This window comes from Peromyscus californicus, unplaced genomic scaffold (assembly GCF_007827085.1).
Source record: "Peromyscus californicus insignis strain IS unplaced genomic scaffold, ASM782708v3 Scaffold_22__1_contigs__length_63687245, whole genome shotgun sequence".
Lineage (NCBI taxonomy): Eukaryota > Metazoa > Chordata > Mammalia > Rodentia > Cricetidae > Peromyscus > Peromyscus californicus.
The window spans coordinates 8,803,753-8,827,074 of record NW_026294525.1 but is presented as its reverse complement, the minus strand read 5'-3'; the positions used below and the strand labels follow the sequence as shown (position 1 = coordinate 8,827,074).

The window sequence follows — 23,322 nt, the reverse complement described above, 5'->3', positions numbered from 1 at the left end:
TGTTCGCCCTTCTGAATAAAAGGAAGAAACAATACAAACCTGAGTGGGGAGGACAGTCTTGGAGGTTGCTATGCCAAAATTTGGAGACTGGAGCTGGGGGTGATCAACGTGATGGCTATGCAGTAACTGAAAGAATGCATGATATAAAAGTATGGAGTTAAAAATGGCAGGCTAAGACAACAAGCTTGGTTAAGTACACAGTCCTTGGAAGCAATTTGAGGGCAGGGGTGTGGCTTATTGGTGGAGTGCTTGCCTTGCATGGTCAGAGCCCAGGTTATCCCTAGCATGGCCAGAAAAGGTCTATGGACAAAAGGAATTAAAAGCAGTAGAAATCTAACATCGGAAGGCAGTTGTCATTCGCAGTTTGGTGAATGAACAGTTGGTCGTGGTGGTTGTCTGCTGTTGTCTAATCAAAACACTTGGAGTCGGCTGAAGCAGGACTGAGAATTCAGGCCAACCTGAAGCTACTTTCTCAGAGTGAATGCTGGGAAGACAAATGTGAACATGTACAAAAGTGCTTATTAAAGAGACTTCAACACATGAACTTGTCCCCTCAACTGTAATATGGCTTTTTGTAAAAATAATATTCACAAAACAGCATTTTTCTGATAACTAGACTCCTGCAACTATTCGTGAAACAACCCTAGAATGACTGCAAGACCCCTTCAGGACAAGCAGTTCGTAACACTGTTAAAAATCTTCTTTTTTTCTTCTGCTAGCCTAGCAGCACAAGAATCTAGGTGTTAAACTATTCCAGGGCCTGGAAAGAAGACTCAACAGTGGAAAGCACTGACTGCTCTTGCAGAGAACTTGGGTTCAGGATCTAGCATCCATAAGGTGGCTCACAACCATCTAGAACTCCAGTTCTAGGGGATCTGACTCCCCTCTGGCTTCCACAGGCTCCTGCACACATTGGGTGCATACACATACACAACACAAATATTTAAGGAAAAAAAAAAAAAAAACGCTGGGCATGATGTGCATGCCTTTAATCCCAGCATTTAGGAGGCAGAAGCAGGCAAATCTCTGTGAGTCTGAAGCCAGCCTGGTCTACAAAAGTGAGTTCCAGGACACCCAGAGCTACACAGAGAAACCTTGTTTTGAAAGACAGCACCAGCAAAACTATTCTAGCTCTCTGCCTCCTGCGGGGATTAAGATGTGACCAGCTGCTTCCTTCTACTGCCATGTTTCCTTTGCCTGCCGCCGTGCCTTGCCATGATAAACTATCCCTTTGGAACTGTAAACCAAAATAATAAATGATTCCTTCCTAGGAAAAATAAAAAGAAACTACTATTCTTTTCTCCATTCATTATTTTTAGCTTGCATCTGGCCCATGCATGGCTCTTAGTAGACGATTGTAAGGAGCTGTAATGAAGACTTCACAGTGTTGCTCTGTTCATTCAACAAAAGCAGTTAGCTTCTTGAGATCTTCTCCTCTGCATACATGCCTAGTGTCTGCAGTGGGCGGAAGAGGATGCTGGATGCCCTGGAACTGGAGTTACAGAAAGTTGTGAGGTACCATGTGGGTGCTGGGAACCAAACCCATTTCTTTGCAGGAGCAGTAAGTGGTCTTAACCACTGTGCCATCTCTCCAGCCCTCTATTTTCCCATGACTCTGGCCACTCCTTAGTCCCCTTTGTGGGCTTACTCTGACGGCCTCATACCCAATTTTGCAGCAGCTCCCCAGGAAGCACCGTGTCCACCCCATCACTTCAGTTACCACCCATGATGTTGACAGCTCTGAAATCCTTCTGTCTAACCTTGTTGTCTATGAGCAGACTGGCCCTCTCTATTTAAACTTTCTATAAAAAATACCTAATTTATCACATCTAATCCAAAGCCATTATAACTACCTCTTCAGCTTATTTCTTCTATCTGAAGACTTGGTGAATGGTATAACCTTCTCTGGAGAAGCTAGAAATCTCTTGAACTCTGCTTAGGAATTACTTCCTCCAGGAAGCCTTCCTAAACCCTACCTTTGGTGTCCCCTCAGCTCTTATACCTAATTTCATCTCTCTACTTAAACACATAATTCTTAGTTTCCAGTCTCCTCTATTATGCTCTACATAGTGTTCTTGATCCCTTCTTACACTGTTCTATTGTATATGCCTAGCACACTTTAGGCAGCAAGTCTGATGAACACTAGTATATCCCTTATGTTCTGTGCATAAGAGTAAATGGATATGAGCTAGGTGAGGGGGCACAGGCCTATAATCTGAGCATTTGTAAAACTGACAGGAGAATCAGGAGCTCAAGGGTAGACTGGGCTACATGACCCATATATATATATAAAATGGTTCTGTGGAGTTTGCTCAGTGATTAAAGCATTTGTGCAATCAAGAGGACCAGAGTTTGGGTTCTGAGAACTCATGTAAATGTTGGGTGGATGTGGAAGTCCACCTATAATTCCAGTCTCAAGGTAGAGACGGGATCCCTGGATCAAGCTGACTAGTTAGATAGGCTGCATTGGTTAGCTGTTGGTTTACTGATTGCTCATGCCTCAAAAGTAGAAGACCAGTTAAGAAAGATCTGACACCAGTTTCAGGCCTCTACACATAACACACATAAAAAGTGAGTAGGAATATATTCTTTTAGGGACAAGGTCTGTTTTCACTTGTCTCCTGCCTGGAGGCTCTACCGGGAACCAGCAGAGGAGAAGATCTCAAGAAGCTAACTGCTTTGGTTAATGAGCAGCAGCCACACTGTGAAGTCTTCATTACAGCTCCTTACAATCGTATCTGGCCATGCATGGGCCAGATACGAGCTAAAAATAATGAATGGAGAAAAGAGCAATAGTTTCCTTTGATGTTTCTCTTTTTCCTAGGAAAGAAATAATTTATTATTTGGGGGTTTGGAGAGATGGCTTAGGGGTTAAGAGCACTCACTGACTGCTCTTCCAGAGAACTGGAGTTCAATTCCTATGACCTACCAACCAGTAGGGCAGCTAACAACCTGTTCTAACTCCAGTCCCAGAAGATCCAACAACCTCTTCCGGCCTACTCGGGCACTGCATGCACAGGACACAGACATACATGCAGGCAAAACATCAATACACATAGAATAAGAATAAATACATCCTTTAAAATTGTAATGAGCACGGAGCATGGGTAAGTCCCTTAAATTCTTGGACTCGTGGGAACAGGCAGCACAATCCGAACTACTTACTACAAAGGTAAGACTTAAAGTGAGCGCTTGCAACGGGGAGGACCACTAATTCCAGACCCTAAGGATTTCTCTAGCGGGAAAGTGTTCTCTTTAGCCCCATCTCAGGCGTCTACACTTACCCATTTTATTTGACCCATCCACATCTCTCAATATCTTAATGATTTTTCAGTCTACATTTCAGGAGGAGGCCCCAGCTTACGTCAGTTTTTCCTCACAACCTGTGTGGTACCTTTCTCTTACTTCACGGTCCACTGTTCCCGCTCACTGCGAGACTCGCCTAGAAAGCCTCTCCTTTCCAGCACAGGATTCCGCTTTCCTAAATAGGTGGCATTCTCTGTGGGCCAGCAAGCTGCAGAAGCAAACCAAGATGACTCTCCTTTCCGAATACATGGGCACTGTAGATGGCCTGTGGTGGTGGTGGTGGAGCTGGGGGGTGGGGTGGGGGGTGGAGCGGACTGAGAGTGGCCAGAGGGAGTCTCCAAAAGGCACGAATGACACGAGGCAGACAGGTGAGAAGCAAGCCTAACAGAATGACTTTGGCTGCGTAAGAAGTCCGCAAGGTTTGAAAACAGCAGCCATCCATCGCCCTAAGGATCTTTCTTGGAAGCTGCCAGCGCTGAGGAGGACCTTCCAGCAGGGGCGGGACGTGCCTACCCAGGAAAGGCTAGGCTAGGCTCTCTGGAGTGGGAACCCCACCCAGGTCGACACCCCTAGACCGTTTACACCCGACCCCACCTAAGACTCCTAGACCGTCGGCACCCCACATCGCTCTCCGACACCCCTAGGCTCCCTTCGTCCAACCCAGCACCCCTGGATCGTCTACGCCCACCCTGACCCGACACACCCCGCTGCCTGGATGCCACCCCATCCCACACAACCAGAGTCTACAACCCCACCCACCTCGGGGACTTGGGCCCGCCCAGCGTGTCGCGCAGGCGCGGGGAGGCGTGGCGTGGAGGCCATAGCCCCGCCCCCAGCACGGCCAAGGAGGCTGAAGGAAGTTTTACCTCAGTCGTAGACGGCGCCTGGCTGACAGCTGGCCGGAAGCGGAGCCGCAGGATGAACGCAGGCTCGGACCCCGTGGTCATCGTCTCCGCGGCGCGGACCGCCGTAGGTGAGTGCCCCGCGGGGCCGCTTCGGCCTCCCCCGACCCGGGCGCCGAGAACCGGGCTCGCGTGACCGGGAGGGGGCGGCCGGCCGCGGATGCCACGGACCTGTGCCTCGCGCCTCGCCCGCGGCCCCGCCCCTCGCGCTGCGATTGGTTCCTGCCGTAGAACCACCGCTCTGCCAGACTCACCTATTGGCTGCCCCTGGGACGCGTTCTCTCTCCTGATCTCTGATTGGCCCGCTCTGCCAAGCGCCATCGGTCACGCTGTGGTGGTGGGGGCCGGGAGCAGGTGGTCCGAGCAAGGGGCTCGGGGCAGGCCTCGGCCTTGGCATTGTCCTGGAAGCCCCCATCGCCTTGGCCCGCCCCGGCGCCAGCCTTTTTTGTATGGAGAGCATGATGCCGCATCCTCCTCCTCCTCCCCGGTGGTCCTCCGTGTGCTCCGGGTTCAGATCCCTCTTCCCCATTCCGTTACAGGCTCCTTCAATGGTGCCCTGTCTACTGTGCCTGTCCACGACCTGGGGACCACTGTCATCAAAGAAGTCCTGCAGAGGGCCAAGGTGGCTCCAGAAGAGGTGTCCGAGGTCATATTTGGACACGTTTTGGCGGCAGGTAACTCCTCAGTAACCCCAGGAGAAGTCAGGCTCATTAGAAACAGACCATTTATTTGCACACTCTCACACACACTCGCCACCGGACATTTCTTGGCTCAGAGTTCCCTCTGCCAGGATCCTTATGTTCCCCCCCCCCCCCCCTTCCTAAGGTGATGATTCTAGACCACAGATCTGTACTGCCTTTGCATTGTTAGAAGCAAGGCCAGGCTGGTGCATAGGAGAGCATGCATAGTGCGCCACGTGCCCCGAAAATGCCACACATTTAGTAAAAGCACTGTGCCAGCAGCAGGAAGGCTGGCTGTAGCAGAACAGGTATACCCTTGTCCTCTTGTCATGAGATAGGCTGTTCCTCACTCGTGGGAGCTTCATCACTGACAGGAGAGTCTAAGAATGCCTTCACTTGACCTCTGATTCCTGCTGGGTTTGTAGACCAGTGACCACTGACCATTGCGTGCTGATAATTGATTTGGAGCCTGAAGTGTTAGTATTCAAAACCAACTTCTGGGAGCTGGAGAGATGGCTCAGAGGTTAAGAGCACTGGCTGCTCTTCCAGAGGTCCTGAGTTCAATTCCCAGCAACCACATGGTGGCTCAGAACCATCTATAATAAGATATGGTGCCTTCTTCTGGCATGTAAGCATACATCCAGGCAGAACACTGTATGCATAATAAATAAATCTTAAAAAAAAAAAAAAAAAAACTTCTGTTCTTACTCTGTCTGAAACCTTGCCCATTTGTAGGTGTGCAGGTTGAATACTCCCATGTTTGAAACACTTGGAGCCAGAATTGTTTTGATTTCAGATCCCCTCACCAGATTTTGCAATATCTGTGTGTGTGTGTATATTGAAGTATCACTGTTACCTAACTTGGTGTCACAATTGTTATCTCAAGAAGCTTAGGTTCAGTCAGTTGTCTTTTGTAAGCTAACTAGAACAGTAAAAGGGATAATAAATAGCAGAAAAGGGAGATTTATTTAATTTGGCTAAACTGGGAAGAGAGGCAAAGAGACCCAATGATCTTTCACATCTATTTTCATGGTCCAGATGTGAGATTAAACTTTAGATGGAGGGCTGGAGATCTGTACTTTTTACAGCCTGGTCAAGTTATGGCCACACCCACCAGTGACCCATCCTCTGGGTCTCTCTACAAAGTGGTCTGACAGGTTGTCAAAGTGTGTAAAATCTTTGTCCACCTCTGCCTGCTACCAGGCTTTAACTTCTTCCTTCTCCCAGCATAGGATTCCTAGGTTGTAGAGCACTTGTGTAGTACACACAAGCCACTAGGTTCAATACCTTGCATGGAAAAAAGGAAAAAATAATAATAAGTTTCATACTTTGGAGCATTTGAGATTCTTTTTTTGTTTGTTTGGTTTTTGGTTTTTTTGAGACAGGGTTTCTTTGTGTAGTTTTGGTGCCTGTCTTGGATCTCACTCTATAGACCAGGCAGTCCTTGAACTTAGAGATCTGCCTGCCTCTGCTTCCCAAGGGCTGAGATTGAAGGCATGCACCACCACCACCTGGCTCTTTCTTGAAAAAATAAAAAGTGTGTGTGTGTGTGTGTGTACTGTACATATGTGTGTGTATACATGTATATAAGTGTGTTTATATGTATGTGGTGTTTTGTCTATATGTTTGTCTATATACTGCATGCATGCCTGGTGCCCAGGGAGACCAGAAAGGGCATTAATCCCCTAGGACTATAATTACAGACCATTGTAAGCCAGACTGTTGTATGTTGGTTCTGGAAACTTGGGTCCTCTACAAGAACAATATGTGCTTTTAATCACTGAACCATCTCTCCAGCTAGCGATAACACTGTCTATGTCAGGTCTCTGTTATGGGGCTCATATTTGGCTAAGTTAGCACTATCATATTCAGTAATCATTTCTGAGCCCTAAGTACCTTGAGGATGGGAACTAGGAAAGGTGTGTGTGTGTGTGTGTGTGTGTGTGTGTGTGTGTGTGTGTGTGTGTAGTTATTTACCTAAATATTTATGTCATTTATTGTTTAAAAAACAGATACCTTATATAATAATACCTTTATTCAATAGTATCTTGTTAGTTTTGAACAAGAAGGCTTTGAACATGTGCAATCCTTGAGGCAAACTTCTTACCTTTAACTCCTGAGTCCTTGGATTACAGGCATGAGCCACTACCCTCAGTCAGAAAATTTTCTGATTCCCTGTCTGGTCTTGAACTCATAGAGATCCACCTGCCTCTAGCTCCTAAGGGCAAAAAAAAAAAGAATAATTTTATGTGTTTTTCACTTCTAGCCTAACCTCAGATTAATGACACTAATTAATACAGTTTTTAAGTTTTTGACACTGTCCCATTGGTTAGTATTTTTCCAGCAAACACACTAAGGAAATATAGGTGGAGTTTTCTGTGTCCCGGCAGCTGCTTCTAATAACCACTCAGCTACTTATTATTAATTATAAATGCTTGGCCAATAACTCAGGCTTATTACTAACTAGCTCTTACAACTTAAATTAACCCATTTCTATTAATCTTTGTGCAGCGTCAAGGCTCGTAGCTTTTACCTCTCCTGTGTGTCCTTTCTTTCCATCTGTATGGTGACTCCTCAGACTCTGCCCTTCTTCTTCCCAGCATTCTCTCTACCCCAGAAATCCTGCCTAGCCATCAGCCAATCAGCTTTTTATTAACAGTGAGAGTAATACATATTTACAGTGTATGAAGAATTGTTCCACGGCAAGGAAAGTCATAGATGCAGGTGCATCAGAACTTGCAAACTTGCACAGGGTTCACTCTTTGCCATTCATCATACAATGACATTTCAACTTAGAGCATTTCCAAGTTTTGACTCCATCCCTTCTCTGCTGCTGCTGCTGCTTTTCCTTTTTAATAAAGGAAAACATTTAATTGAGGTGGCTATGCACAGTTTCAGAGGTTTAATCCATTATCATGGCAGGACATGGCAGCCTGCAAGCAGACATGGTGCTGGAGAAGGAGCTTCTAAATCTTGATATGCAGGCAACAGGAAGTAGAAGGTCCTCTTCTCTGCTTCTTTTTTTTTTTTTTCCTGGTTTTTCAAGACAGGGTTTCTCTGTAGCTTTTCGACTTTCCTGGAACTCACTCTGTATGCCAACCTAGCCTTGAACTCAAAAGGATCCACCTGGCTCTGCCTCCCAAGCGCTGGGATTAAAGGCATGCGCCACCACCGTCTGCTGCTTCTTTTAAGGAAGTGGTTTGTTTTGTTTTTGCCAACTGAAGGATATCTCAGGTGAATTACAGACAGGCATTTGTTGGTTCTAATTTTGTTATATGGATTTAACTTTATTTTTTACTTTCTGAGAAAAGGCCTTACTATGTAGTATGGACTGGCCTGGAATTCGCTATATAGTTCAGATTACTATGAAATGACTATTTGGTTCATGCTAGTCCAAAACTTAATATGTCCCCAGACTAGCCTCAAATTAATTGTGAACATTCTGCTTCAAGTGACAAAATGCTGGGATTATAGGTGAGTTACCATACCAGCATGATTTTCTACACAGCTTTTTTTTTTTTTTTTTTTTTTTTTTTTTGGTTTTTCGAGACAGGATTTCTCTGTGTAGTTTTGCACCTTTCCTGGAATTCACTTTGTAGACCAGGCTGGCCTCCAACTCACAGAGATCCTCCTGCCTCTGCCTCCCGAGTGCTGGGATTAATGGCGTGCGCCACCACCGCCCGGCTTCTACACAGCTTTTATGCACAGAATTTCACTTTAAGTAAACCCCATTTTTGTTCTGAGTGTCGTATGCCTAGCCTCTGGGAGAGAAATGTTCTACAAGTCTGAATTACGCCTTGTGCTTACAGGCAGCAGAACTAGCTGGCTGTTACCCTTGGTCTTAACTACGTGTCTTCCCGACCAGGAGGGAAAATCTGGCCCTCTCTAGAGAGGAAGGTCTCGAGGTTCCGTCCCAAGGTGTTGGGAACTTGCTTGTGGAGGAGTTGCACAAGGGTGCCCTCTGTCCCAGGTCTAGAGTGGCAGGCAGAGAGGGAGACATGCATCTGTGCTGCTGGAGAACTGAGCTGGCCTGAAGGCATGGGAAGTGGCAGGCCATCTCCTTGACTCAGCCCTCACTTGTCCCCGATGTTTACCTTTCTCCTGATGGCTTAAAGGCTCCCATGTTCCCTGTTCCAGGTTGTGGGCAGAATCCTACTCGACAGGCCAGTGTGGGGGCAGGGATCCCCTACTCGGTTCCAGCATGGAGCTGCCAGATGATCTGTGGCTCAGGCCTCAAAGCCGTGTGCCTTGCAGCCCAGTCCATAGCCATAGGCGACTCCAGCATTGTGGTTGCAGGAGGCATGGAGAACATGAGCAAGGTAAGTGCCGAGGTGCCCATCCTCCTCCTCCTCAGCCACGGTGCATGTCCTGCTGAGGAGCACAGAAAGCCACTCAGCCTGGACCCCTGCCTGAATGAATGTTCACTGTTCTCCAGGTTGCATGAGAAATCCTATGTGAAGAACAGCCTGTCAGCCAGGCAGTGGAGGAGGCAGAGGATAACTTTTCTAAGCTGTTGTTCCAGAAGCATACAGTGTTTTCTGAAAGGAACCCACAAGATTAGTTGTTGCTGTCCCTGCTTACTATGTAGCCGAGGCTAGCCTAGTACTTGCTGTGTAGTCTAAGCTAGCCTTAAGTGCTTGCCTCTCCAGCTCTGCCTCCTGAGTGCTGAGATTACAAACATATGCCACTGTGCCCAGAAAAATCTTTTTAAATTTTTGGATATTTTCCAAGTATCCAAAACTTAACTTTCTCTCTCTCTCCTTTCCTTCCTTCCTTTATTTATTTTGATTTTTTGAAACAGGGTTTCTTTATGTAGCCCTGGCTACCCTGGATCTCACTCTAGATCAGGCTGTCCTGAACTCAGAGATCCTCCTGCCTCTGCTTCCGGAATGCTGGGATGAAAGGCATGAGCCACTACCACCTGGCCAAAGCTTTTTTTAAGAGCTGTCTTCTTTACAACTTTAAAAGTTTAAAAGCTCCTTTTTATCATGCTCAAAAAGTTAATAAACGGGTCTATTACAGGAAATTCATCTTGAGAACACTAAAAAGATATTTCACAGGCCATTGACTAACTTCTGAGGTGTCATCCTTACAAAGGTCATGAAGGCCACCTGAATCATCCAGATTCATAATTCAACTCCTCTACTTATTATCAAAGAATAAAAATTAGATAGTTCAACAAAGGAGCAACTGCTTGGTTATGTCAAAATCTTGGTTAGGTCCCCAGATTTTCTACTTGAAATATTGTCACATTTTTCATTTCCATAGGAGACTGTTTCCCATCATGCATTACTGCCATTCTCCTCTTCTAACAAAATAATAATAATAATAATAGAGGCTGGGTGTGGTGGGGCACACCTTTAATCTCAAAAGAGAAATGATAGTAAATACAACACATTTCTCACCCATATTACTGGGAAGTGGGCACATGCCCCCACACCAGGTGGAGTCAGGACAACTGCTGGGGTAGGTTCTCTCCTTCCCCCAGGTGGGTTGTGGGGATTGAACTCGGGTCATCAGCCTTGGTGCCAGTGCCTGTATGACTGAGCCATCTCACTGACACTGCCTTGCTTTCTTTTTCTTTTTTTTTCTCCCCTTTTGGTTTCACTTATTTATTTGTTGGTTTTTCAAGACAGGTTCTCTGGGTAACCGTGGCTATGCTGTAACCTGCTCTGTAGACCAGGCTAGCCTCAAACTCAGATACTTGTCTCTGCTTCCTGAGTGTAGGGATCAAAGGTGTGCACCACCTTGCCACTTCCCCAGCCCCCAGAATTTAGACAGGGTCCTGTGTAGCTTGGACTGGCCTGGAACTCCCCATGTATTCCAGGTTGGCCTCAAAATCACAGAAATCCACCTCTCACTGCCCACACCAATGCCTGCACTACCTTTTTTTGGAGAGATGAATCTAAATGTTCTTTGAACAGAGTGGGACAGTGGAACTGATGAGCTGTGCTGTTTAAAATACCTAGCTCATACTCGATTGAATGGCCCACAGCTGAAAGTATTAGGGCAACTGAACTCAACAAGTCAGGTAGGATTCTGTGCACCTCGAGCAGCCTGCTCCTAGATACAGCTCATCAGCCCAGGGTACAGCACATCCCTAGGCAGTGTTCTTTCTCCTTTTGACCTGGAGCCAGAGCTCAGAACAGTCCACACACAAATAATCAAGACCATGATTTGCACACAGAGCACAAGGAGCCTCAGCAGGACAGATCCCTACCACTTCAGGCCTGACCAGAGGGAAACAGGAGATAGGCTAGCTTGTTTTGGACTTGCTTTCCCTCTGTGAGGAAGAGTCGAGTCACATGTTGCCCCCTAACCTTCTTGTCATGGCCCTTGATCAGGAGGGACCCCAGGAACCAGACCTTGTTGATCTTCTAGAGGGTAGGACATGTAAAAGCCACCCATGGTGAAGCATGCCCAGTCCCTGCTGTTCAGGAGGCTGAGAAGCTCGTGAGCCCAGAAACTCAAGACCAGCCTAGATCACACAGCCAGACCTCACCTCAAAAACCAAAGGAAAGAACATGGCCGGGGATCACAGGGAGCTGTCCTGTCCAGGAGGCTTGCCATTCAGGTCTGGGTCACCCAGTGCTGTCCTTCAAGCTGGCCCTGCAGTGGAACAGTACCTTCTTGTGGAGGCATCTCCAGGTCTGACCTTGGAGCCACTGGTCAGAGATCAGTGAGCTCAGCAACTGCAGAGCTCAGGAGAAGAGCAAAGGTCACAAAGTGAATGGAGTCCTTCTGGTTGGATGTAGTAAAGTGCAGGCCTGCACCTAGGGCTGCTGTGTGTGGTCACACAAGCCAACATGGCGTCAGTGCTGTTAGTGGGAACACTGATGTCCAGAGCTGCCCCCTAAATGTATGGCTTTTACTTCTTTGCTTCTTAAAAACAATAAGCATATCATATTATGGGTTTAATTATGTCATTTTCGTTCTTAGATATCGTTGTACTTTGATTCACCTCTGTTGACTCCTTGCCCATTATTACCCTTTCCATTGTATGCTGGCTGCTTTTGAAATGCTGGAAGTTAAGAATAACTTCTCGAAAACCCTCCTCTCAGTTCATGTTGCAACCTGAGTATTCTCCCTATGGCTATTCTGTCTCCTATCAGAATAGATATTGGATGTGCTGGAGCAATGAACAGTAGTGAAGGGCTTGTACTATTCTTGCAGAGGACCCAAATTCAGTTCCTATCATCCATGTCAGGGGCCTTACATCTGCCCATAGTCCAGCAGGGCGTCCAATACCCTCTGGTCTCTTTGGTGTGCACTCACGTGGTACCCATAAAGTCATTCAGGCACACACCCACACAACATTTTTTAAAGTAGGTACATGATTCTGGTTTTTATGCCATCTCCTTAGGTAATGCTTACTTCTCTAGAAGGAAAAAAATGAAACCATCAGGAATGAAGACACAGAATGGACAGGTTTGAGAGAGAAACGGGCAAGTTACAGAGGAATAGATTGCTAAGAGAAGGCAGGTGGGATTGTCTGCTAATGCCAAGAGGTTTCAGGCCCTGACCTGGGGAAGCAGGTAGTGGGGAGAAGGGCTTGATGGGTAAATGAAGAGGGAGGAAGCACTGTGCAGACCATTCTGAGTCTGAGTGGGATCCTAAGGAGAGGGTTGATGACAACCAAGTCTAACCTGTTCTTATTTCCTGTCTCCAGGCCCCTCACTTGGCTCACCTGAGAGCAGGAGTCAAGATGGGGGAGATGCCGCTGGCTGACAGCATCCTCTGTGATGGTCTCACAGATGCGTTTCACAACTACCACATGGGCATTACAGGTGAGGCTGATGTGGCTGCACACACCGGCTTTAAAGAAAGTGGTTGACAAGAGCATGTGACAGTGAGGCTTGTGGTTACCATAGTGCCCAACATGTGTTTTAGTGAGGAAGCTGAGACATACCGAAGCTCACAGAGAGTCCTGGGATATTCGTGGTGTTGGATCCTCATGGAGCTTCCCGAGGTGTCCCTGTGGTCTGCTTTTGACTTGATTCTGGAGAGCTCGTCACAGCTGTAGATGTCATTGATCAGAGTAGAACTTTGGTGGTTAGACCTTACACACAGGCAAGGTGAGAGGTCATATCTTCCCAATGTATGTAGCTCACTCATTCTATCCTTAACGTTCCCGTTCCCTGTAGTGCCTGCTGAAAGCATGACCCACATTTCACTGGCAGAGGGCAGATACCAATACAAAACAGCCACAGATGACATAGGATTGAAGAAAAACAGGAAAGCAAGACGACAGATTTTCACCTGATTTTAAGGTCATAAGAGCAAAAGGTGAGACAGTAATAGAAAATTAAGTTAGGAACCTGAACGGGCAGCAAGTGGCTTCCTAAAAGGCACATTTTGCTAATGCCATAGCTGAGCTACCAGTTGAAAGATGACTGTTATCTTGACCGCTGATGATGGATCAGTGGTCAAGAGTACTGGCCTTGTTGCTAAGGATCTGAGTTTGGTTCCCAGCACCCACATCAAGTGGCTTATAGCCATCTGTAACTCCAGTTCCAGGGGATCCTGTGCCTTCTGGCCGCCACAAGTACTGCATGTACATGGTGCACATAAGCTAGTTCAGCCCCATACACATACACCTAAATCAAAAAAATTTTTTAAAGAACTTAGTTGGGCACTGAGGCACACAACTTTAGCCCCAGCACCTGAGAGGCAATGACAGACAGATCTCTGTGAGTTTTAAACCAGTCTCATCTCCACAGTACTCTGTGAGTTTTTAGGTTAGCCAGGCATACACCACATTTAGATCCTGTCTAAAACAAGCAAAAAAAGACTTAAAAACATGACTATTATTTATAGGCATGAAAGCTCTAGTTCAGGGGCTAGAGAGATGGCTCAGCAGTTAAAAGCACTTATTGCTCTTGTAGAGGACCCATGTTCAATTCCTACCTTCCACAATGTGATTTCACGGGATCCAAGGGCACCAAGCATGCATATAAAACACTCAAGCATAAAATTCAATAAATTAATTAATTAAAAAAAGTATTTAAAAGAAAACTATATTCCAAAATGTTCATCCTGCCCAGGAAGCTGATGGTCAAAACCACATCCTTAGGAAGCTCAGCAGCATAGAGGCCACTGTGAAGTGTCCACTCTCCTCAGTGTGCTCCTCCTCACAGACAGAGCTTTCCCTATGGATTTAGAATTGTACACACATTTTCTCTTCAAGGAACTGAAAGGAGAAAATTGATACTCTCTACTTGTAGATCCTTGGTGTCGAAGAATGTTATGATTCTTCTGGACCAATCCCTTCATTTCATCAAATAAGAAAGCAGAGCCCACAAATACTGGCTTGTAAGAGAAGGACTAGCAGATAAACTAGTTCTTCTGGTAACACAATTGTATTGTTAGTCATGTGTCTAGGTCAGCAGTTATCAATCTTTTCAATTACCAAGAAGGTGATTGAAAGACCTTTTCTCAGGGGTAGCCTAACCATCTGCATATCAGATATTTACATCACGATTCATGATAGTTAGCAAACTTAGTTATGAGGTAGAAACAAAAATAATTTTGTGGTTGGGAGTCACCACAACATGAAGAACGGTAAAGGGTCTCAGCATTAGGAAGGTTGAGAACCACTGGTCTCGGTCCTTGTGTCCTATGTTGACAGATGAAGCAATTAGAAAATCAATACCTTTACTGTATAACAGAAGTAACATTTGACCGTGAGATAAATAAACCCTGGGAAGTGAAGCAGCTTGTTCAAAAGCTGCAGCAATGGCTGAGGTTCCATGAGAAGTAAGTATCAGTCATATGAAGAGGGTAATGGGAAACGGCTAAGCGTAAGCACAGGAGACAGTGTGTGGGAATTCAGGGAGGTCTTGAGGATGTGTCCCACAGGGACTCAAGGCTTTTTTGCTCCATGAGAACAACAGCACAGAGAGCTAAAGAGCACCACAGACCACGGGAGGTCCTATAGCTCTTACCTGGATCTTAGCCAGTTTCTCAAGTGATACTCAGACTACCTGCCTAAACATTACCAAGATGATCATAAAAATTTAGATCCTGAAGCTAGAGGCAGAGTTCCTGTTGGAGCACTTGTTTAGCATGTGCAGTCCCAGGCTCTATCCAGAAAAAACAAACAAACAAAAATGTAGAAAGTTCCTCTCCAAGGGCACCAAGCATAACTGATTGTCCATAACCAAGATAAACTGATTATCACCCGTGCGGACAAGCCGTTATTCAGTGAGGAAACACAAGACAATGTGATGGAAGAGAGGGGCCCTGGTCTTCGGAAATATCTAGCCCCGGGTTAGATGGCTCAGTGTCAGAAGTGCTTGCTAGAGGGCTGGAGAGGTGGCTCAGTAGTGAAGAGCACACTGACTGGCTATTCTTCCAGAGGTCCTGAGTTCAATTCCCAGCAACCATGTGGTGGCTCACAATGGCTTCGTAATGAGATCTGAGATCTGGTGCCCTCTGCTGGCCTACAGGCACACATGCAGGCAGAACACTGTATACATAATAAATAAATGAATCTTTAAAAAAAAAAAAAAGTGCTTGCTGCACTTACAGAGGACCAGAGTTCAGTCCCCAGCACCCATGCAGGAGGCTCGGTTCCAGACATCTGATGCTGTGTTCTGACCTCCTCAGGCAGCTGCACACATGTTTACATACAGACACACACACATAAAATAAATAAATCTTCACAAAATAAAACACCAATATCAAACCTAAGGAGCACAGAAAGTATGAAGATCTAAAGAGATTTATAGTGAAGAGCACCAGATCCTAAGCAGTGCAATGGCATGAAACTCAGAGATCCTGCTGCCTCACTGTGTGCTGTCATACCCAGCAAGCTGGTTTATTGTTAAGTCTTATTATGACAAAAGGTAAAGTTTGAAGATGAGCCACGAAATGGTATTAATGTTGAATTTTCTGATTTAATTTTTTTTTTAACAAAAATGAGAGAAAACCTGCTATAGTTCCCTCCCTCCACCATGTTCATCAAAGGTCAAACTCAAGTCATCATGCTTGGCAGCAAACGTGTTATCCTGTGAGTTCTCCACAGAGGGAAAACCTATGGACTTATACTTCCCGGAAGGTTCATGTAGGGAATGCTAAGTAAATGAGGTAAAAGTATCAATGGTAAACCTGGATACAGATTTCTGGAAGTTTGCAGACATAGAGAGGGAAAGAGGCTTAAATGTGAGTAACTTGAGCTACCGAAACCCAGCTCACCAATATGCTGTTTTTGCCTTTTCTCCTCCTCAGCTGAAAACGTAGCCAAAAAATGGCAAGTGAGTAGAGAAGCCCAGGATCAGGCTGCAGTTCTGTCCCAGAACAGGGCAGAGCGTGCACAGAAAGCTGGCCACTTTGACAAGGAGATTGTGCCAGTGTTGGTGTCTTCCAGAAAAGGTGAGTGTGGAGAGCACAGTAAACATGAGCCTGTTTGCAGGCATCAATAACGCCTGCAAGGATGGTACGTAGGGCCGTTTGTGAACTGGTCTTTACAAGTTGTCAAACTGTAGGCTTTATACATCTGAATGTGAGCAAGCAGATGATGATGTGTTATTGTTGTTGTTTGCTTTGTTTGTTTGGTTGGTTGGTTAGCTTTTCAAGAAAAGATTTCTCTGCATTGCCTTGGCGATCCTGGAACTCACTCTGTAGACCAGGCTGGCCTTGACCTCACAGAGATCTGCCTGCTTCTCCCTCCTGAGTGCTGAGATCAAAGGTGTGCACCACTACTGCCCTGCATGTTGTTGCTTTGAGACATGGTCCTACTGTGTAACCCTAGATGGCCTAGAGCTCACTCTGTAGACCAGGCTGGCCTCCAACTGGTGGGTGATCCTCCTGCTTCTGCCTGCTGATTGCTGAGATTACAGGTGAGCCACTACACCTGGATGGAAAATGCTGTCTACACGGGATATGGTCAGTGGAAAACTGTCATCTTCAAACTGTCCACAGCTGCGGTGTATGTCCAGTGGGTTCCATGAGAAGTGGAGCATCAGTTTGTAGTTGTCAGGAGACAGCAGCTTTCCAGACCTCTCAGGAATGGCTTCTATTCTGCAGAGTTGATCTTGTGTTGTCTTACATTCACATTCTGAAGGGAGCACTTTTTTAAAAAGATTTATTTTACCTTATTTTCAAGTTTGTGCCTATGTCTGTGAGTATATGCACACATATGTGTATGGATACACTTGGAGGCTGTTTGAAGGCCTTGGATCCCTAGGAGCTGGAGTTATAGGTACTTTTGAGCTGCTGGAGGTAGGTGCAAATTCTGGTCATGATGATTGAGCAGCAAGCACTCTTAAAGGTGAAACAGTCTCTCAGCTCCTTAAGCATCATGTTAGGACACTGTCCATGCTCTAAAGCAGAATCTGCAGACAGTGCCCTTATCAGTAACTGACATCCATGCCCAGCTCAACAGAGGGTGGATTGTCTCACTCAGTTTTAGCCAGCTCAATGCAATCACAAACCCATGTACATACAATACAAATACCTCTGTCCTTAGGAAGGCCTGTGGATTTGGAACACAGCCAGACTGTCTCATGAAGAGTTCTCATGGGGTAGCATGTAATAATTCTAGTAATTCCTACTGGAATGGAAGTGGGTAAATGCTAATAAACCTTTCTACCCAATATGAATCCTCTTGTTTCTGAGACATCCCCAATCCCAGCTCTCTGCCTTCTCTGTCCTCATCCCAGGTAACTGGTTTTACTTTTTTCAGGTCTTACTGAAGTGAAAATTGATGAGTTTCCTCGCCATGGGAGTAACATGGAAGCCATGGGCAAGCTAAAACCTTACTTTCTTACTGATGGGACGGGAACCGTTACCCCAGCTAATGCATCAGGTTCGATTTCTGAAGGGCACTGAGGGAAAGTGCCAACTCTGGTGAGGTCTACCAAGTGAATATGTCTTTCTACACAAAATGATTCCTAAAGCTGGGTTTAAGGGCAAAGCTTACAGTTTCTATATGCCTGGCTATTTAATCTATACTTAAGTGATTTGCTTTCTTGACATCTAGATTAAACATACAAATGAAAAGAATAAAATTGAAACTATGAAGTTGTCTGGGCGATGGTGGTGCACACCTTTAATCCCAGTACTCTGTTAGTTTGAAGCCAACCTGGTCTACAGATTGAGTTCCAGGACAGCCAGGGCTACACAGAGAAACCCTGTCTGGGGGAGGGGGAAACTGAAGTTGCCAGGCATGGTGAGGCACTCCTTTAATCCCTGCACTGCACCAGAGTTCTGTGAGGTTGAAACCAGCCTGGTACACATAGGGAGTTCTAGGCCAGCCAAGGCTAGAGAGAGCCTGTCTCAAAAGGAAAAAAAAAAAACTTCAGAGTTTATTTTTCTTCCTACTTTTCCAGTTCCAGAAAGTTCCCAGTATCTGTGAATGAGCCCTAGGCTTGTTTCTTTAGTCTCCTTCCATCTCCCTCCCCAGTGCTTTAAGAGACTCTTGTAATGTTGTGTGGTCAGTATCATATTCTAGACTTTACCATCTTTTTTTTTTTTTTTTTTTTGGTTTTTCGAGACAGAGTTTCTCTGTATAGCCCTGACTGCCCTGGAACTAGCTCTGTAGACCAGGCTGGCCTCAAACTTACAGAGGTCTGCCTGCCTTTGTCTCCCAAGGGCTGGGACTAAAGGCATGCACCACCACAGTGACCTTGACCATTTCTGAGGACACTGTAAAGTCTGATGAATCACAGCAAAGGGCTTTGCTAACTTGTCTGTAGCTTAATGGTTTCAGGTAGAAAAAGTGGCCTTGGGTATATACCTGGGGTTAAAGAGCACTGTACAAACCAGGTCACTTGTTTACAGGGATAAATGATGGTGCCGCTGCTGTGGTTCTTATGAAGAAGACAGAAGCCGAGAGTCGAATGCTGAGACCTTTAGCAAGAATAGTTTCCTGGTCACAGGCTGGTGTGGAGCCTTCCATTATGGGAGCAGGACCAATTCCAGCCATCAAGCAAGCTGTGAGTCTTACTCTAGCCTTTTGTTTGTGTTTGTTGGTTTGTGGCAGAGTTCTGTGTAGCCCAGCTGCCTTCAATCCTACTGTGTGCTCAGGACAACTTTGAACAACCTTGGACTCCTCAACCTTCAGCCTCTCCCTCCCAGCTCCTGCACATGTGTCTGCCTCATCTTTGCAGACCTCATCCTTGGCTTGGGTGATGCTCTGGGGCTGCTAACTGCAGCTCTGCACAAGCTCTTCTTCAACCTCTCCATCCCCTTTCCACTCTGACGTGAAAGGACGGGCTTGATTTTGTTACTTCTACCAGCTTATTTGCCTTTAGGAAAACATTGTAATTCCCAGGCCTGAAGTGAATTTAGTTCTCTCCCTAACATTTGGGTCACATATTTGTGTATGCTCTTGTGTCTTGGGGTTTGTGTGAAGGTAGAGGACACATTGTTCCATCTTAAAAAAAAAGAAACCAGGCAGAGGTGGCGCACGCCTTTAATCCCAGCACTTGGGAGGCAGAGGTAGGTGGATCTCTGAGTTAGAAGCCAGTCTGGGCTACAGAGGGAGTTCCAGGACAGCCAGGGCTACACAGAGAAACCCTGTCTTGAAAAACAAAAAAACGCCGGGCAGTAGTAGTGGTGCACGCCTTTAATCTTGGGAGGCAGAGGCAGGCGGATCTCTGTGAGTTCGAGGCCAGCCTGGGCTACAGAGTGAGTTCTAGGAAAGACGCAAAGCTACACAGAGAAACCCTGTCTCAAAAATCCAAAGAAAAAAGAAAAAGAAAAAACAAAAAAAAACCCACAAAACCAACCTATATACTTGAAGTTTTGAGAGATGGCTTAGTGATTAAGGGCACTGGCTGCTCTTCCAGGGGACCTGGGTTCAATTTTCAGCACCCATGTGGAAGTTCACAACCATTTGTAACTCTAGTCCCTGGGGATCTCAGGCCCTCTTCTAAAACCCACAGGCACCAAGCATGTATGTGCTGTACTTACATACATACAGGCAAAACACTCATCACAAAATAAACATTTTTAAATATATTTTTTAAAAACTACATTTATTTGTGTGTGTGTGTGTGTGTGTGTGTGTGTGTGTGTGTGTGTGTGTGTGTGTAGAGCCAGGCCAATCCAAGGCTTCTCAGATGCCCAGTTGATAGGACAAAGGGAAGCTAGTTTTGTGTCCTTGCCCAGGGACAGATGTGGCAAGATCCAGTTTGGAGCTGGAGTCAAGACCTTGAAGGAGTTAAGGATTCAGTTCCTGGAAACCTGTTTTCCCCCATGAAGAAACTAGAACTATTAGTCCCAAGGCCACTGTGTGCTCGCTCAGTCTGTGGCACGTGAGATCCCTGTGCTCCCCGTGGGCAGCGTTGCCTGCTTCCTGCTGACTTTGTTCCGTTGTCCCATTTCACCCGAGAAACTGTAGGTAAGGTGCTTCTTAGAAAGCTTGCTTAGCATAAGACATAGCTTGTGCAGAACATCCTGGCCTCAGCTTTCCTGTCTTCTTACCTCCCGGTCACCAGATCTAGGACCCTGTCACTGAAGAAGAGTGACCTGCTGGTCCAGGGTGTGTGTGTATGTGTGTGTATGACCTGCTGGTTGGGGGGTGTGTGTGTATGTGTGTGTATGACCTGCTGGTTGGGGTGTGTGTGTGTATGTGTGTGTGTAGGCCTGGTGCATGTGTGGAAGTCAGAACAACTTGCAGGAGTTGTTCTTGTCTTATATTTGTGGGACCTGGAGAACTCCAGAGTAAGGACTATCATCATTGAGACCACGCACTGTATCCTTCCCCTGCATTTTTGAGACAAAGTCTCACACTAGCCTGGAATTTTCCAAGCAGGCTAGGTGGCTGTCTGGCCCCAGAGATCTGCCCATCTCAGCCTTCCCAGCAGTGTGGTCACAGGTGCCTCACCATGCCTCATGGAGTTTTTGTTGTTGTTTTGATTTTTTGAGACAGGCTTTCTCTGTGTAGCTCTGGCTGTTCTGGAACTCACAGAGATCCACCTGCCTCTGTTTCCCGAGCATTGGGATTAAAGGTGTGTGCCACCATCACCCAGCATACTTTGTTTTTCCAATCTAGGTTCTGGGGATTGATGTCAGGACATTTGTACTTTACCCATTGGACCATTTTCTCCAGCCCCAGATCATTTTTTTATTTTAGTTTTACTTTATGTGCATGGGTGTTCTGCTTGTATATATGTCTACAAACCGCTTGTGCCAGTGGAGGTGTTGGATCCCTTAGGACTGGAGTTACAACCTTTATTACGAGCCACCGTGTGAGTGTGGGAACCAAACATGGCTCTTCTGGAAGAGCATCTGCTGCTGAGCCATCTCTCAGCCCCTAGACTTTTTTTTTTAAGTCAGATTCAAGTGTGCTGTATCACCTGCATATAACAGACGCTATTTGTTTCATATTTAGGGCAGTTTAGACTTTCTACATTAAGGAGTGTTTTAGAGTACATCCTTTTGGTTTTGAGGCTGGGCCTTGCTCTGTATTAAGTTAGACATTGTCCTGCTGAGCTCCTGAGGTGCTGAAATTACAGGTGTGTGACCACATCACCCTAGAGCACCTCATCCACTGTCTGAGTGGAGTCAGCTTCACTCAGGGCTCGTCTATACAATCCATACTGACCTTGGTTGCAGGTGGGTTCATTATACAGGCTGACTGCAGCCTCTTCAGCCCTTGGTTTATAGACCAAAGCCACCATGGCACATCTAGCTGTATAGGCAGTTTCCTAAGAAGTGTATCTTTGAGGGGTATATTACATATATCAGGCATATCTTTTCTTCGTTTTGAATTATTGTGTGTGTGTGAGCATGCAGGTGCCCATCGAGGCCACAAGAGGGCATGTGATGCCATAGAGCTGGAGTTACAGAGATTTGTGAGCCACCCAACATGAGTGCTGGGATCTGAAGTCTCATGCTCATGATAGAGCAGCAAGTATTCTTAACCACTGAACCATCTCTCCAGCACTTCATGTATAGACCTTTATGTTAGTAATGAATGATCTGATTTTGGTTCGTCTTTCCTGTAGGTTGCAAAAGCAGGCTGGTCCCTGGAGGATGTTGATGTGTTTGAAATCAATGAAGCCTTTGCAGCGGTGTCTGTTGCCATAGCCAAAGAACTTGGATTAAACCCCGAGAAGGTAACTAACAAGAAGTTGTGTGGTTTGCCAGTGAACTTGCACAATCCATGTTTAAGGTTGTAAAAAGCAACAAATGAGGTTATTTCCCAGGGCAGGTCACCTTGGCAAGAGATGAACAAATACTAGTTAAGGTTCAGTTGACTTGTTTGTTGCTTTTCACAGCAAAGAACTGAGTATGTTAGTTCACAATGAACAGGACATTCTAGAAACAAGGGGTCAGAGGTGTCACAGGCAGTATTTACATGAAAGTTGAGTTTGAAAGGGTGGTTTGCTAGCATTAACACTGAGAGGAGAAAGATAAGACTGGGGGTGTTAGCCTGTGTCCACACAAGACTGACTTAAGATCCTCTCCTTTCCTCTAGGTCAACATCGATGGAGGAGCCATTGCCTTGGGCCATCCTCTGGGAGCATCTGGCTGTAGGATTCTAGTGACCTTGTTACACAGCCTTGAGAGAATGGGCGGGACACGTGGTGTGGCAGCCCTGTGCATTGGGGGTGGGATGGGGATAGCAATGTGTGTTCAGAGAGGATGACCTGCCTGACAGCCATCAGCCTTGAATGTTCTTATTAAATCAGTGAAACACTAGATAGTAGGTGAAATCAGAGGACCAAAGTGAGGACAGGAACCCAGGTGGACAGCTTGCTGAACTTTAATGTGAGTCACCCAAGGCTAAGACATTGCACCTGACACTGCTATAAATAAAAGGGAGATCCAATCAGTCATCAAGGGCTCCAGAGTGAACGGCATTTTCATAACTTCCATGTTTATCGTCTTTGCTTTCTGGGTGCAATTTTATCAGATCATTGACTTTGTTTGTTTTGGTTTTGTTTTTTTTTTTTGTTTGTTTTTGAAACAGGACCTCACCACGTAGCCTGGAGATTGCTTTGTAGATCAGGCTGGCTTTGCACTCCCAGAGATCCACCTGCCTCTGTCTCCTGAGTACTGGGATTAAAACCATCATGCCTAGCCCCCAAAATGACCCATTCGAAGAATGGTGATTGCAGCTTCTGTTGCAAACTTCAGGCTCTTCACTTTAACTATGGTTGGTTCAAAAACTCCTGCTTGCTTGTTGTCTCGTGGCTTCCCATTAATCAAATCAAGACCAATCCTGTAATGGTGAAAATCTGATTCAATGACCTCTTCCACGCTGATGTGGAGTGTTCCAGCTATTCTAGCCCAGAAGACTGGGAGTTCTAACAAGTGTACCTCTGGGAGTAGAAAAGTGAGCAGCAGGTAGTTTTGATGTATTTGTTTCTCTCTGCTCTTGACTGGATAGGATGTTACCTGCTCTAAATTCCTGCCTTGACTTCCCCTAATGATGGACTGTAACCTGGAATTGTGAGCCAAATAAACTCTTTCCTCCCATA

At 45.9% G+C, this 23,322-nt stretch overlaps 1 protein-coding gene and 1 long non-coding RNA gene across 2 annotated transcripts in view; one reads left to right on the top strand and one right to left on the bottom strand.

Moving 5' to 3' along the window:
• Positions 1-4,287, bottom strand: part of LOC128118326 (uncharacterized) — a 14,655-nt gene extending 10,368 nt beyond the window's left edge. The window contains exons 1-2 of the long non-coding RNA XR_008221150.1: positions 4,173-4,287; positions 40-126 (exon numbers count right to left, since the gene is read on the bottom strand). This is a non-coding gene — a long non-coding RNA (uncharacterized LOC128118326). The remainder of the gene's footprint in view (positions 1-39; positions 127-4,172) is intronic.
• LOC128118323 (acetyl-CoA acetyltransferase, cytosolic) lies at positions 4,137-23,322 on the top strand. The gene is made up of 9 exons (XM_052750864.1): positions 4,137-4,279; positions 4,748-4,882; positions 9,026-9,207; positions 12,558-12,675; positions 16,118-16,261; positions 17,574-17,696; positions 18,671-18,825; positions 21,844-21,954; positions 22,317-23,322. The coding sequence occupies exons 1-9, from the start codon at positions 4,225-4,227 to the stop codon at positions 22,485-22,487; spliced, it is 1,194 nt and encodes a 397-aa protein (XP_052606824.1). The 5' UTR covers positions 4,137-4,224; the 3' UTR covers positions 22,488-23,322.

Coding starts and splice junctions, on each gene's coding strand:
- LOC128118323 (XM_052750864.1), top strand. CDS start 4,225: ATGAACGCAGGCTCGGACCCCGTGGTCATCGTCTCCGCGGCGCGGACC. Junction 12,676..16,117: donor CTACCACATGGGCATTACAG/GTGAGGCTGATG, acceptor TCTCCTCCTCAG/CTGAAAACGTAGCCAAAAAA. Junction 21,955..22,316: donor TTGGATTAAACCCCGAGAAG/GTAACTAACAAG, acceptor CCTTTCCTCTAG/GTCAACATCGATGGAGGAGC.